Source organism: Ascidiella aspersa, chromosome 6, assembly GCF_963924565.1.
Source record: "Ascidiella aspersa chromosome 6, kaAscAspe10.2, whole genome shotgun sequence".
Classification (NCBI taxonomy): domain Eukaryota; kingdom Metazoa; phylum Chordata; class Ascidiacea; order Phlebobranchia; family Ascidiidae; genus Ascidiella; species Ascidiella aspersa.
The window spans coordinates 30577335-30591327 of NC_139452.1; the positions used below are offsets into that span (position 1 = coordinate 30577335).

General features: G+C 35.3%; 2 protein-coding genes across 2 annotated transcripts; both read right to left on the reverse strand.

Annotated features, from left to right (window-relative positions):
- Positions 1-797: 797 nt before the first annotated feature.
- Positions 798-10760, reverse strand: LOC146141246 (tetratricopeptide repeat protein 12-like). The gene is made up of 15 exons (XM_083392955.1): positions 10636-10760; positions 9695-9846; positions 8989-9291; positions 7995-8127; positions 6980-7201; positions 6281-6495; positions 5615-5739; positions 4662-4754; positions 4388-4451; positions 3886-4020; positions 3311-3478; positions 2705-2800; positions 2014-2113; positions 1361-1595; positions 798-965 (listed from the first exon to the last, which is right to left on the reverse strand). The coding sequence occupies exons 1-15, from the start codon at positions 10694-10696 to the stop codon at positions 890-892; spliced, it is 2178 nt and encodes a 725-aa protein (XP_083249081.1). The 5' UTR covers positions 10697-10760; the 3' UTR covers positions 798-889.
- LOC146141247 (poly(U)-binding-splicing factor PUF60-like) lies at positions 10760-12702 on the reverse strand. Its single transcript, XM_083392956.1, has one exon. It carries the CDS (start codon positions 12643-12645, stop codon positions 11230-11232), a length of 1416 nt encoding a protein of 471 aa, XP_083249082.1. The 5' UTR covers positions 12646-12702; the 3' UTR covers positions 10760-11229.
- Between the last annotated feature and the right edge of the window lie 1291 nt (positions 12703-13993).

Genomic DNA, 13993 nt, shown 5'->3' on the forward strand with positions numbered 1-13993 from the left:
CGATAACCAGACGTAGTATCGGTTTGGGTTAGACATGTCCAAATTGGTCGGTTTAGATCGTAATATTGACAAAATAGTTCGATATTATTAGATCGGGTTCGTAGTATCGGTTTTGGATGTCCGATAATATCGACTACACTGGTCATTGCTCACTAGAAGATCATACTATGTCCATGATTGTTGGATCGGAGCTGATATGGGGCTATAGTAGGATTTTTCCGATGCAGGGTTATAATATCGGTTTAGAATTCTCTATAATATCGTATCGGTTAAGGAAGTTCGATAATATCGTTTTGGAACCAACCATGTGTTGGGAAATGTACGATATTTATTCCTCAAACACCGGCTATTAGACGAAACACGAGAGCATCGGAAATGCTCGCTTGGGAATCTCGTCGAACGCAGAAACGTTGGCTTGTCGTTCACGCAAAGCAAACAACATAAGGCTTGTTGGGACAAGGTAGCACTGCTTGCTCGAGTAAGGCTTTTCACTACATGTTGCCGCATAAAGTGAATTGGAAAGCAGCGGACTTCACCGTCCAATACAAAACTCGAAGCTCAATAACAATGGCCAAACAAGAGTTTGTGTCAAATACCTTACTTGGCAGATCTGAATAAATAAGAAACCTTACTAAAGTTTTGCGTAATGAACTTAAAAAACTAAATTTCCTATTGTATGCAAAATTATCATTTATTGACTGGGTAACTTGTGCCAACCACTCAGAAATGTATTATGAAAAATTTTAACGACTTTCAAACGTCCTTTTCTCAAGTCTAACACTAAAACTGCCGTCTTTTGTGCCAGCAATTTAATTGCGATTTTTTATTTTTTTCACAAAAATATATATTTAATTATGTAAAAACGTAGTAATTTGTTGCACATATTGTATCACAGTAGTTCGTCGGGTGGTTTATTGTGAGCCAGGATGTTGAATCCGTCGTGCTCTCGCAAGCTAACAAGGTACCTGGAATAAGGTAAAGGCAGTTTTAGCTGTGTGACGGGTCATTTTGAATGGGATTAAAACTGGAAGATTAACCGAAGGACATACCTGTATAAGTACGACATTAAGGCCACTTAAGTAGCGTAAGGCAAAACAGCTTTAGTCTAAAATCTTTCGACTTCTACAAAACAGATTTTAAATTAGTTGACGTGCAGTTTAATTGAAAGGAGTCCTTAAACAAAGTATAAAGCCTGGGTAAAAAAGATGATAAAACGTTTTAATGAAAAACTCACTTTTCTTCGATGGCAATTATCGAGTCAAATAATGATAATAATATTTATGATAATAAAATATCAGAACAATCCCCTTGATACAGTACATACGTTACGTGGCTTTATGTTTTAACATTGTCAACTCACTTGTCGTCTATAGTCGCAAGCTTGCCGAGTGCGATTGCGCAATTCGCCTTGCATGTGTTGTCGGGGGAATCCCGGCAGTTGAGAAGCAGTTGTCTGACGAGCTCGCCCGGGTCGAACTGATCCAGACCACCAGGGCACGCCGAGAGAGCGCTCACCAGAAGCGCAGCGTGACCTTGGTTCAAGGTCGCTATCTGGGACGTCTTGTCACTCAAGATTGAAAGCAGCACTTTGTGACCTGATGACGTAATACAAATGTGACGTCAGCAGAATGTGGTAAACTAATGACGTAACGAAAATGATAATGTACACAGAACTTTGTGAGCTGGACTCATGACGTAACGAATCGACAATGTCAGTATAAACCTTTTACCTCATGACGTAATAAAAAGGTTACGTCACCAGTATTCAGTGAACTAGAAACGTAAGCAAAACTTTTGGAAAAAAACGTTACGTCAGCAAAATTCTGTCAACGTATAACATAACGAAAATGATGATGCAAGAAAAAAAGCGACTAGGCTGCCAGAAAGCTTTCGCAGTGGCAATAAAGTATGACGTAAGTTAAAACTATACCAGTGGTTCTTTTTTTTTTGCTTCTTTGAAGTATTTGAGGATCTTGTCAAGTTTTTAAACAAGGTTTTTTTTATATTACGTACCTGGGTCCTGCGATGGAATCACTTTCACCAAAGTCGGGTCTTTTTGACCAAAGAAACACAAGATCTTGAGTGAGTAGGTTCTCAGTTGGACGTCTTCGTTCTACAAAAAAAAAATTGAAAAAACAGTACTTACTAGTTACGTTGTCAAATTTTAGTCTAATCGGTCCAAGTCCAGTTTTGTAACGACTTAAACTTAACTAAAGTGTTTTGATTGATAAAAGATAGTAAGAATACCAAAGCCCATAGAGAAGTAATATTCGAAACGTTCAAAATTGCACCTACTTTTGCACGGACATTGGTGTTTATCGTAAGCCTAACTACAACCCCCAGCAATTAAGCTTTAAAATTAATAAAAACACTTTTTGGCAAAATAGGGTTGTTTACCTAATTGTCTCACGGTTTGATTGCTGATAGTTTTTTTTTTAAATAATTCTTTGACATGAATTGAGATAATCAATTTATGATTAATAGCAATTCATTGGCACGGACTTTTTTTTGAAATAAACAAGTATTGTGGTATACGACTTGTCTAGAATGAAACCAAATAAATTGTTTACAACAGTGGCAAAACAATTGCCACCATTTGTAAGAAAATACAGGGTTAGCAAACATTTACAGTGGTTAATAAAAAAACAATAATTAACCCGTGACTCAATTTTTTAGAGGACGATAATAATAATGATACACTAACCTTTACTGATTTGAAGAGTTGTTTGACGAGCGCTTTCTTGGCGAACTTGAAGTCTTCACATTGTTCGACTGCAGCGCTCATCACATTGAGACAATTCTGTGCGGAAAAGACGCTTTTAACGACGCAATAAGCAACACATCGAGCACATAGTGAATTTTGGTGTGAAAGTATGTGAGGTCTTTGTTTATTAAAAAACGAAAATTGTCGTTTGCAAATAAAAGACGCTACAACTCCGACAATTTATTTTTATTAACTGGAATAAATCAAAATAAAATCAACCTTGGAGTAAAATACAGACAAAATATCATGATACTATTATCTAGCTAGCCTGGTAATTCGAAATCTGCAAACTACAGGTGACAAACTTAATTATGATTTTTACAAGCTTTCGCACAACCGCTGGTAAATACAGGATATTTTTTGCTCTTTTGCCTTTCGTTAAGGTTGGCTGATTAGCAAGGATGTATTGGACAATTTACAATGCTCAGTCTGAGTGACATGGTGAGAAAAGGAGATATCCTCACAGCCGGCAAGCTTTCTAAAAAATTGAAAAAAACGCAAGTACCAGCGTTTGGTGAGATAAGCAAATTAATTATAAACACTTACAGCGAGCAAGGAATTGTGTTTGCATCTTAGCACGAAAGGAACAAGTTGTTCTACAGCTTCCTTGCCATCGAATGGATTGCACCGCATCGTGTTCCCCATCACCTGCAGGAGTTCCTCCAATCCACAAGGATTGTTGACCCCCGATCTGAATAAATTACCGCAACGAACCTGGTGGAAAATGCTTTTTTATACAACAAAAAAATTATTAAAAAAAAACAAAAACAACATTTAATAAAGTCTAGGTAAAAAAAATTGACTCAGATTGAACCTTTGAATCTTTTAATTTGATATAACTTTGAATTTTTAATATTTTTTCATGACTTAAAATGAAAAAATACTACATCACAAATAGGGAATTACTAGAACACGTCTAACCACAAGTTGAAGGGTATTTCGCTCACCAATATAAGCACGTCTTGCACTATCTTACGTTGTTTTTACGCCGAAGTATAATAAAACGATTTCAGCTTATTTCAGTGCAGGTTCAGTTTGAAAATTTAGATTCGTAAAAATTCGCAAGAAAACTCCGTGAAGCCTTTAATAATTCAAAGGAATATTTTAATTGAACAACTCACCAAGGCCTTCATGCATTCAGCGTTAAAAGATGGTGAGAATGCACAGGTTTTCAAGATCGCTTTGTTCTTTAGTAATTGAACGAGAGAGCGAAGGCGAAGGGTGAGGGCTTCGAAATCTGAAGGACCGATTTCTTTCTAAATCAAGACAAAAAAATGTTTCATGATTTAACGACCAAAAAAAAGACGACAGAAGCCATGGATTAAAAAAATTCATATTTATAAAATTATAACCTTAGGCACGTTGGAAGTTTTGGAAAAAATTAAAGTAGAAAATATGTCACTTAACAGTTTCAACAATTTGCATTAAAACTTTATTATACAAGCAGTCAAATATATAAAGTTTAAAAACAGTTTGACGTTATTGCGTTAACCATCGGAAAATCAGATTGAAATTGTTCAGATTTTTAATCGGAAATTCTGATTTCAACCCATTTTTTGACAAGAACTTTATCTACAAGGTAAAATCAATGTAAAACATGTAGAAGTAGGAAGAAACACCAACCACGCAGTCCTCGAATATTGGGAGTAAACCTTCTCCAAAACTTGGCTCCAGCAACGTTTTGCATCTAAACAAATGTATTATTTTACATAAAACGGTCGACAAACTATTCCTAATGGCAACACATAACACATAAAATATTAAATTGAAAAATTGCAAAAAATATATATGGCCGGAAGAACAATTTTAAAATTGATATAACGCCTGGCAGCAACAGTATATGCACAAAATAAAAGATATCTTTAGTTTATACTACAAATCACATAAATATATTTACTTATCATCAAGGGTGAAGTTGCAAAGGGTTGCGGAAGCCGATGAATTGGATTCAGCCCGACGAGTCCCGGTTTTCAACAAATGAGGGAAAATACTGGGGAACAAAAGTAAAAAGAGGTTACAATTTAATCAGACTAATTTCTTCATATTTTATTGGGGCAACTATTTTAATTAACAACGCAAAAAATTATGCTACTAAATTATTTAAAATTGAACATACTTAAATAAACGAGGACTTTATTAAGGCTAGATCACAGTACACGAATGTGTGTGTATCTTTCATGTTCAAACAAAAATAAACTTCATATATCACATTAATTTGAGACTAACTTTTCACATGTCGCCAAAAAAAGACAAATCAACTACCATTTAACATAGTATCTCTAAAATTTAGCGTTTAAATTAAGTAATTTTGCTAAACCCTCTAGAGCAAGGGTGGGCAACCTTTTTAACACAAGGGCCAGTTAGGAAACGTAAAGCTTACAGGTGGGCCGCACATCAAATAAACACTGGGTTACATTGCACTTCAAACAGGAAACTGATAGAGCAAAAGTTCCAACATGGTGCACGCTCATAGCCTTATTTAGGGAAAGATAGCTGGAAGAAGGCACTGAAGAGCCGCACAAAAATGAAAAAAGGGCCGCCTTGCCCATCCCTGCTCTAGAATAAGCCGGAATAAAATCACAGAGCATTGGAAGATTTCCTTTATTAAAGTATATTTAAAAGTTCCTCTCATTGATCATTAGAAATACTTTCCAATGGCTTAATTCTGAATAATACATTTTTTAAATATAACTTGAAGTATGATTACTAGAGCCAAACAAGCACTATGATTGGTATATTTAGTACTTTCGGAGATATTGCCCTATAAAAAAATCTTGGCGCACCAAGTTCGCCCAGCTAAACAGAACTTAAAAAAAAATAAGTTTTCTCATTTTTGAGGCACAAACTAACCAGGTAATATCAAGCAACTTGTAAACGATCTTGCGACTTTCGGGTCCCAGCAAAGATTCGTAGAAGAACCCGATAATGTCACGCTTGACTTGTTCGTCTGGCCAGGTCAGGCAGCTGTAGAGGGTCTAAAAAAAAACATTAAAATTAACTCCATTTGTTTTATTAGGCTGTTTTGGTGTAGGAATATTTTATTAGGGGGATAGAATAAAAAAACATAGTCACAAAAAAGATTATTCAATTTCCAAAGCAGTTATTAAGACTTGGTAGGAATATCAAAGGCCATACAAAATTAGGAAGCATTTTGAACGTTTCAAATAAAAATACCTCTTTATACATTTTTAGTGAGAAAGCACTCTAAAAGATATCAATAAATAAGATATTCGAAAACGTTCAAAGTGATACCTGCTTTTGTGATATTCTTACAACGTCTTACTACAATCTCCGACCATAATGCTTTAAAGCAGTTAGTATTTTTCAGTAAACAAGTAATTCAATTTACAAAATTTTCGGAGATAAATGAATTTCTTGAAAAATATAATATTGAAGAAACCTTAAAAGCTATAAATTGAAAAAAATGATTGATATAATATTGTGTGTTTAATTTAAAGTTTATTCTCCAAATTATCACCTCAAATAGAAAACATCAAATGTTTACTACGTTATTACTTCTGGTATCTCAGGAAGCTCCAAGAAGTATTTCAAATTCTGCAGGGACCTTGCCACGGCAACGGTTGCTATGGAGAGGGCTGCCCCGACAACATCGCATCCGTGCGGTGGAGTGCAGCGTCCTCGTAATCGGCTCATCAGACACTGGGAAATGCAACCGTCTTGAACCAGAAGTTCAAAACCACCGCTGGTTTGAAAAAGCATCTTCGACTCCTCTGCAATATATAATTACGTTATTGTAATGTTTGAAAAAACAAACAAAAAAATGATTCAACAACGCTAAAGTAGTTCACTTTTTTTAAGGATAAAGTTTTAGGCAAAATTGATTTTAACATTAAAAAACTTGTTTCACTAGTCACTGCTAAATTGTTTATTTCTATAAATTTCCTTTCAAATTTTTTTAAAAATAAAACAACTTAATTTTCAAGAAAACATAGGTTCATTGGAAGATGTCTCACCATTAACCAACTCAGCTTGCATATTTATTCAAATTGCACAATTTGATATTATGATGAAGTTAATTTTTTGATTTAAAGCAGAAAACATCAAAAAAAACTGTTTTACCAGTTTTTTTATTTGTTGTTTTCTGCAATATCCCAATACATAACAACTCAAGTTTCATGAAAACATTTTTGTCTAAAGTTTAAAAAATAGAATTAAGTGTTGTCTATATAAGGCAGGTTAAGTTAAAATTTTTACCATCAACCAACTGAGCTTGGAGAACCCTCAATCCCCCAGCGTAGTACATTAGGCTTCCCGACAAATCAGCCCCGACTTCACGTTCGCTGTCCAGTCGCGATTGTATCGTTCCGATCGTTTTAACGACACCTTCCGCTTCTTCTTTCTTGTTCTTTAAATTTTGCTGAACTTTGACCTGGAGGTCGTGGACGTGTCGTGCTTCGTTAACCTCAGAAATGAATCCTGAAATATAGGAATATAAATTTTGTTTATAATACAGGGTAAATATTGAATAAAAATTTAGACTTGCCTAGGTGAAATAACACTCTCCGAAAATATTGGTCTGCAGACGCAGTGTTGTCAACAAGTCATCTTAAATTGACTTAAGTCCCAGTCAAGTTATTTGTGAAATAACTTAAGTCCAAGTCAAGTCATAATTTCAAGTCAACTTCAAGTCATGTCCTTGTCATAAAAATAAAACGTTAAACTATTAGAATTTTTAAACTCGCATGATTATTAACAATTACTGAACTAAAAAATAAGGAAAACGGAACATATAGCAAGCAATTTGTTTTTTGTGCAAAAATTTGGACAAATAGCTCAATTTTATAAAAAAAAACATACTTAAAGAAATGCTTTATTTCAACCCAAGTCATTTGTTTGTAGACTTAAGTCAAGTCATTTAAAAACAGTGACTTAAGTGTACTTAAGTCATTGACTTAAGTCATTACAACACTCGCTGTCTGCGAATATCCATCCTATACCAAATTCTTCCAACCAATGATCTAAACTGGCTTCTATTTCAGAGCATTAACATATTTCTCTAATTGCCGGCCTCAATTGTTTGCAGGATTATTGAACGTACATGGTACGTTTTTGATATCTAATGCGTCTGTTAAATCCGTTTTAGCGCGAATTATAGCCGTTGTGAACAATTAACCTTTAGTTTTGGACGTTTTAGATAATTGTCGCAAATAAATAAAATTAGTCCAGTATAAAAACCTTGGTCTAATTAGGAACTACAATGAATTTTCACCTTCTATTTTTGTGTTTTTTCTTCCTTCAAGTTCATGAATTTGTTTGATAGTTCCAATCGCTTCATCAAACTTGCAAAGTTTCTCCAGGGCTCTTGCCTTGAACACAAATGCCTTCATCCAGTTCTTATCGACCTACAGTATGTAATAGAGTTCTTATTTAAAAAATGACAGCCCAAATTTCACTTCGCAATAAAAACATATATATATATATATATATACTTGACTAACAATATTCAGTTTAATAACTCATGTTGACTGGTTGTTAATGGCAGGTATTAACATTCCTAATATAAATGCTTGCATTTAGTTGTAATTTACATATTAAATCTGTTTTAAACAATTTTGAAATATTTTAATATAAAATTTCAATATGAATTTTATTAAACTTAAATTCCAACAGTATGATGTAGTGAAACAGTCGAACGTAACAATTTTTACAGAAACTTGAAACAATTAACAACAACACTGAGTGACCTGGGACATGGTAATATTGCAAAAAAGCAAAAAGATTTTAAGTGTGGAGGCAACATAGCATGCCTTTAATACGGTAAATAGGGTCTCTTCAATGAGCCGGCACAGAGTCATGAAAGTAAACAAAACGGTTAAACTTGGTCATTATGAGCCGTTGGACCAGATTGAATCAGCAAGACAAATCTCGGCAAAGTTTGATTATGTTTTTTGTTTTGTTTTGGGTAGCCTCGTCCCCCCTTAAATCCACCCCTGTTTAAACTTCATATATTTTACCTGAAGCTTATCGAAGGGTAAGAAACGTAATCATTTAGCAAGAAAACCAAGTTGCTTAGCACGAAGGATGTGCAAAAGTGTAAGTTCGAATCTAAGATGTTTATCAGAAAATATAATATTTAAACATTTTCACTTACGTTAGGCTCATTTCTGGCGGAAAGACAAACACGATATATTGCATGCCTTCCAATATTTCTTTAATATACAGTTGCTTGCCTTTGGTTAATACCAGCTAATAGATAAACTTACCCTTAAAGAGAATTCACAGTCATCAATTGCTTCCTGATACTTCTCCAGCTTAATATAAGCAGCAGCACGGTTGGTGTACAAAGCAGCTATATCCTTGGCTTCAGACATCGCTTTGCTGTAAAGTTCAACAGCAGTTTGGAAGTCTTCGTTTTTAAATGCTACATTCCCTTCGTCTTTGATGATCGTCGCTTTCCGATGTCGTTCTTTTCTCGCTTGAGCTCTTTTGTTTGCGTCGGCTTCGAGTGCAGATAGAAACGCGTCTTGATCTGTCTGTGGCTCGCTGAATCGCAAGCCTCCGTTTGGCTAAAAACAGTTTTCTGCCAGGATTGAATAATGAGGGAGGCTATTTACCCGCATAATTAAGTAGTTGAAATCAATTAGGGAATAAATTAAAAAAATAATGCAAAACTGTGAAATTAAATTTAATTAAACCCCCACCCAAACCTAAATGCTAACCTTAAACCTAAATATATATTAATATATATATATATAATATATTGACTAATGGGTGTATGCATAAGTAAGTAAAACAAATAGACCACTCTAAAAATAATAATTTGTGTTACAGAATTAGTTTATGATGTAATTGTATATAAAACAGTGGCTGTAAAATTGTGTTATTTAACTGTCAAATCTTTAAATGAACTATCTATGACAAATTAAGCACATATGTGCCTGCAAATAACAATACAGAACACTCTACTACCTCATTGTTGTTGTCATTTGCATAGGCTTTCCTGTTGATAACTGATCTGTCGAATCCAACTTTATCGCTTTGCTTCATTTTTTCGTCAGCTCTTTTAATGGCTTCTTTTTGAAGAGATGGATCGTCAGAATTTAGGTCTTTTACGATCGACTCTAAATAAATAAAAATAAATAATATGCAAATTAAGGATTTGTTGATATACAATCAGTGTTTTGAAAGAACAAAACAGTCTCTTATATATAGCCTACTTGTTCAAACTACAGCACAGAATTATCAGTTACTCTTTGTAGGCATGCCGTCTTAGATTTCTAAGCAATTATCAAAGCTAAATATTTAAAATCTGTGATTCTAGGTATTTGGTGCTTTTGTGTTTTTGAACTCTGTCTGAAATATTGTATTCTTTAAAAAAAATTATTTAACTTGTGAAAACTTAACCAACAATATATTTAAGACAGTTAGCCTTTATGGATACTACTGGTACTGTATGTGAATATGTTACAGATATAGACATAAAATATTTTCATTGTCTCTCTTATTTTTAACCTAAAACATGTCAAGAAAGTTAACTTTTACAACATTAAATTATTAACTTTAAAGTTAAGGTTGTCTTGTATTTGCAAATGTTGATTAAATTATTACAATATACTGACTGTTTTCGTTGTTGAGTTGATATTACCGAGGAAAAAACAACTCGTAAATCACATTTCGAATAAAACTGGTCTAGTGTCTCATTGGTAAGCTTTTATTTTTAGTAGGCTGTGGTAAATCGTCTTTAGGAGTACTTGGTTATGCGTAAAATTAAGACTTTCACATAGCTTTACAATTAAGGTGGCTTTGTTTTAATGGGCGTATTTCGAATGTTTAAAGTAAGTAACGCACCACCCAGCTAGGGTATGTCCTACAAGATAGCCTTAACTACCCATTTAAAACAAACTGGTTACCTAGATCGTCCACTTGCTGAAGAAACTTCTTCAAATCACGATCATCGCTTGGATTCTGCATTTTATCTCACTTTATATATCAAATGATGCAGTTAAAGTGATTTATACACACATGACCTAAAACCTTAACAAGTATGTACAAAACATTGGCAGCTTGATTATGGCAGAGCATTACAAATATTACTATATGGCAAAAAATGAACAAAAATTACTTTCTTTAACAAAGTTAACACTTAAATTTAGTTGTCATATTTCAACAAAACTGGTTATTACACTTTTTTCTAAATATTGGGTGATATTGAAAAGTTGTATTGGTGGCAATTTGTTCAGCCATACACCACAAAAGGCAAGCAAGTTCTGTTTAACAAAACCGTTCCTGTTTAATTTCAATGGAATGTTTAACCGCACATTGTGGTTAGTCGAAACAAGATGAAACAGTTTTAACAAAAAAGGTGTGGTTTAAATTTTGTTCAAATCCTAAAAGAATATTAAAGTTGCCTTGTTTTTCCATTAACAAGATTAAGTCATGTTTAGGGGCTATATTCAAACTCCACCACAAAAATGTAATATTCTTGTTTTGGCCAAAAAAAATAATCAGCCGCTCAAATCATTGTCTTCAAACTTTTCTTGCGGGTAAATCACGGCCGATATTTTCCTTCCACCGAACCAGCGACCGTTTAAAGCTTGCGTAGCGCTGATGCAAAAGTCCGTGCTGGCAAACTGGACGAAGATCTTGACAAGGACGGGAGCGTCTTCTGCTTCGCTCTGTTTCTCCTGATAAATGATGACGCGACTCACAGTCCCGAATTTCCCGCATTCCTCCGTCACTTCGGACTCCAAGTCCTCGTCGATGTCGTCCAGATCGACCATGTTCCTCAGCACCATCACGGTTGATTCCTCCTTGCGCATGAGCTTCTGCATAACCATGTGCCGTGCCTGGACTCCCGACAGCTTGAGCTCCTCCTGAGCGCTTAATGTGTTCGGAAGCTCCATGTTGTCGTTTGCAGTTTTAGCGGCTGCGGAGAGCGAAGCTATAGAAGTTGGTATAGCGACCCCTGGGGGTGGAATTGTGGGGGCCATGGTGCGACCCACCACCATCGGGGTTGCGATACCAGGGGGAGGGATGCTTACTTGGGGCTGGGCGGCAGGTGGTGGCACCGCTGGGGTCGGTAGGGTCACAACTGGGTTGGCGTTGTTGAACGAGCTCCCGGCAGGTATAACGACACCCGCTGGAGCGATTGCTTTGCCGACTCGTAAATATTGCCCGCCGAGGTCAAATAGGTTCATTGACGAGACGGCGTCGTTTGCCGATTGAAGCGTATCGTACTCCAGGAATCCGTAGCCTTTGTGTTTTCCAGTTAAGTGGTCAGGAACGAGCGAGCAGGAAATAATGTTCCCAAAAGCGGAAAACACAGATTTTAAATCCTCAGTGTTCAAATCGGTGTGAACGGACGAAACGTAAATTCTCTTGCACCTTTTGGACTCCTCTAAAAGCAAATCGATCACCGGGTGGCTCTGTGGCATATTTGCCGGCCTGCCGACCTTGATTGACCTTCCGCCCAGCATAACTCCACCCATCTGCTCCAAAGCAAGTTGTGCAGCTTCCGGACATTCGTACTCTATGAAGGCAAATCCCTTGTGTTTTCCTGTAATCGGATCAAACGACATATTGATTGACTTAAAAGGACCAAACGGCGAAAATGCGTTCCTGATAATTTCCTCCTTTAAATCGTAGTAAATTGATCCAACATAGACACGGCACATTAGCACAAGAGCTTGCTGCTTTTGGAGGTACATCGCTTCACTCATCATACCAGGAATCGCAACGCTCGCTTGTATCGCAAGTTTTGCTTGTTCCTGTTGCTTAAGCAGGACAAATTTGACGCTTTCTTGGACCGCATACTTCTTGGCTCGAGCTAATGCTTCTTTTTGTTCCGAATTTAGCTCGGGAGGGGGGATGTCTTGGGGATCATAAGTCGAACCGTTCGATTCGGTAGCAACGGCAGCCATTTAGGTTCGTTACATTGATTAATTACAGACCCTTGGAATAAAGCTGAAATTAAACCTGTAAACTGCAAAAACTATTTTTTTTAACTTGTTTTAGAAAATAACTATAAAGTTTTATTTGAACACAACAGTCTGTATATATAATTGCAGAGTTCAGTATAACCAATGAAGCATTATCTAATTTAAACGAGATATACCCAGCAGTCATTTTTTAAAAATCGATAAAAATAACACGCACTTCGACTCAATGTATTGAATATTACGTTTAAATAACGCAACAGTTTTTATAAACAAACATTTAAAAATGTGTTGCTAGTCGCACACAAACGTTTTCCACATTCTTTCGTATCGGGTTTCGCATCACTTTCCAGAAAAATCGTTTAGAAATAAATAAAAAAAATTGTGAATAACAAATATGATCATGAATCAAATAGTTTTCTAAAAATGATTTAAATATGCATTTTTTATGCCAGTTGGAAACCCAAGTTTTTCAGGGGATAATTATGTCAAAAGTTATCCATTTCAAATAAAAAAAGTTATCCATTTTCAATGAGAAAAAAGCAATACACTACAAAAATAGCATAAAGAAGTTTTTTTAAGTACTATTTTACTGTTTTTTTAGATTTTTTTACTTTCCTGCTCGTATAACTTCGTTGTTGGGTGCAATTTTTGAAAACCCATTGCTTGCTTAGCGCTCCGTGTGGCAAAACATTTCGATAATTGTAACCACTAACTGGTGTAAAGGGCACAATTTGACCAATCTTCTCTCCGAGTGATATGACGTCTTCAAATAACGTACACTTGTCCGCATTGAGTATAACTTCCCATACTATTCCTGTAGAAAAATAAACAATTTGAAAAGACGAACGGCCAATTTTGGTTACCGGTATCCGATAATTTATTGAAACCTTGTTCATTACCTCACTGAAATTTTTCGCATACGCAACTGCAACAAAACCACCATTGCTATTAAATATTTTCCTATTTACGTCATTCGTGAGTTTAGGTAAAATTTTTGGATATATGAGGTCATAGGTGCCAAATAAGACTGTAGAGCGCCAAGGAAAATTATAACACATTTTGTAAAAAGCAGCAAAAACTATTTAGTAAATTTTGTTTTAGGCAAACTGTTATATTATTGAAATCTCAGGTTTGATTTGTAAGTTTTAATCCAATATGTCGTGTGGTTTTGCTTGGTAGTTGGATTGGAAAATACTAGTCTAGAGCTGCAGAAATTTTTTTTGTGAATAATTAAAAGTTATAAAATGGTTTTGGCAAATTTGTAGTGTTTTTAAAAGGTTGGTTTTAATTTGAGTGAATCTGCAAGCCAATAGGCTGGTTTATTTGAGTT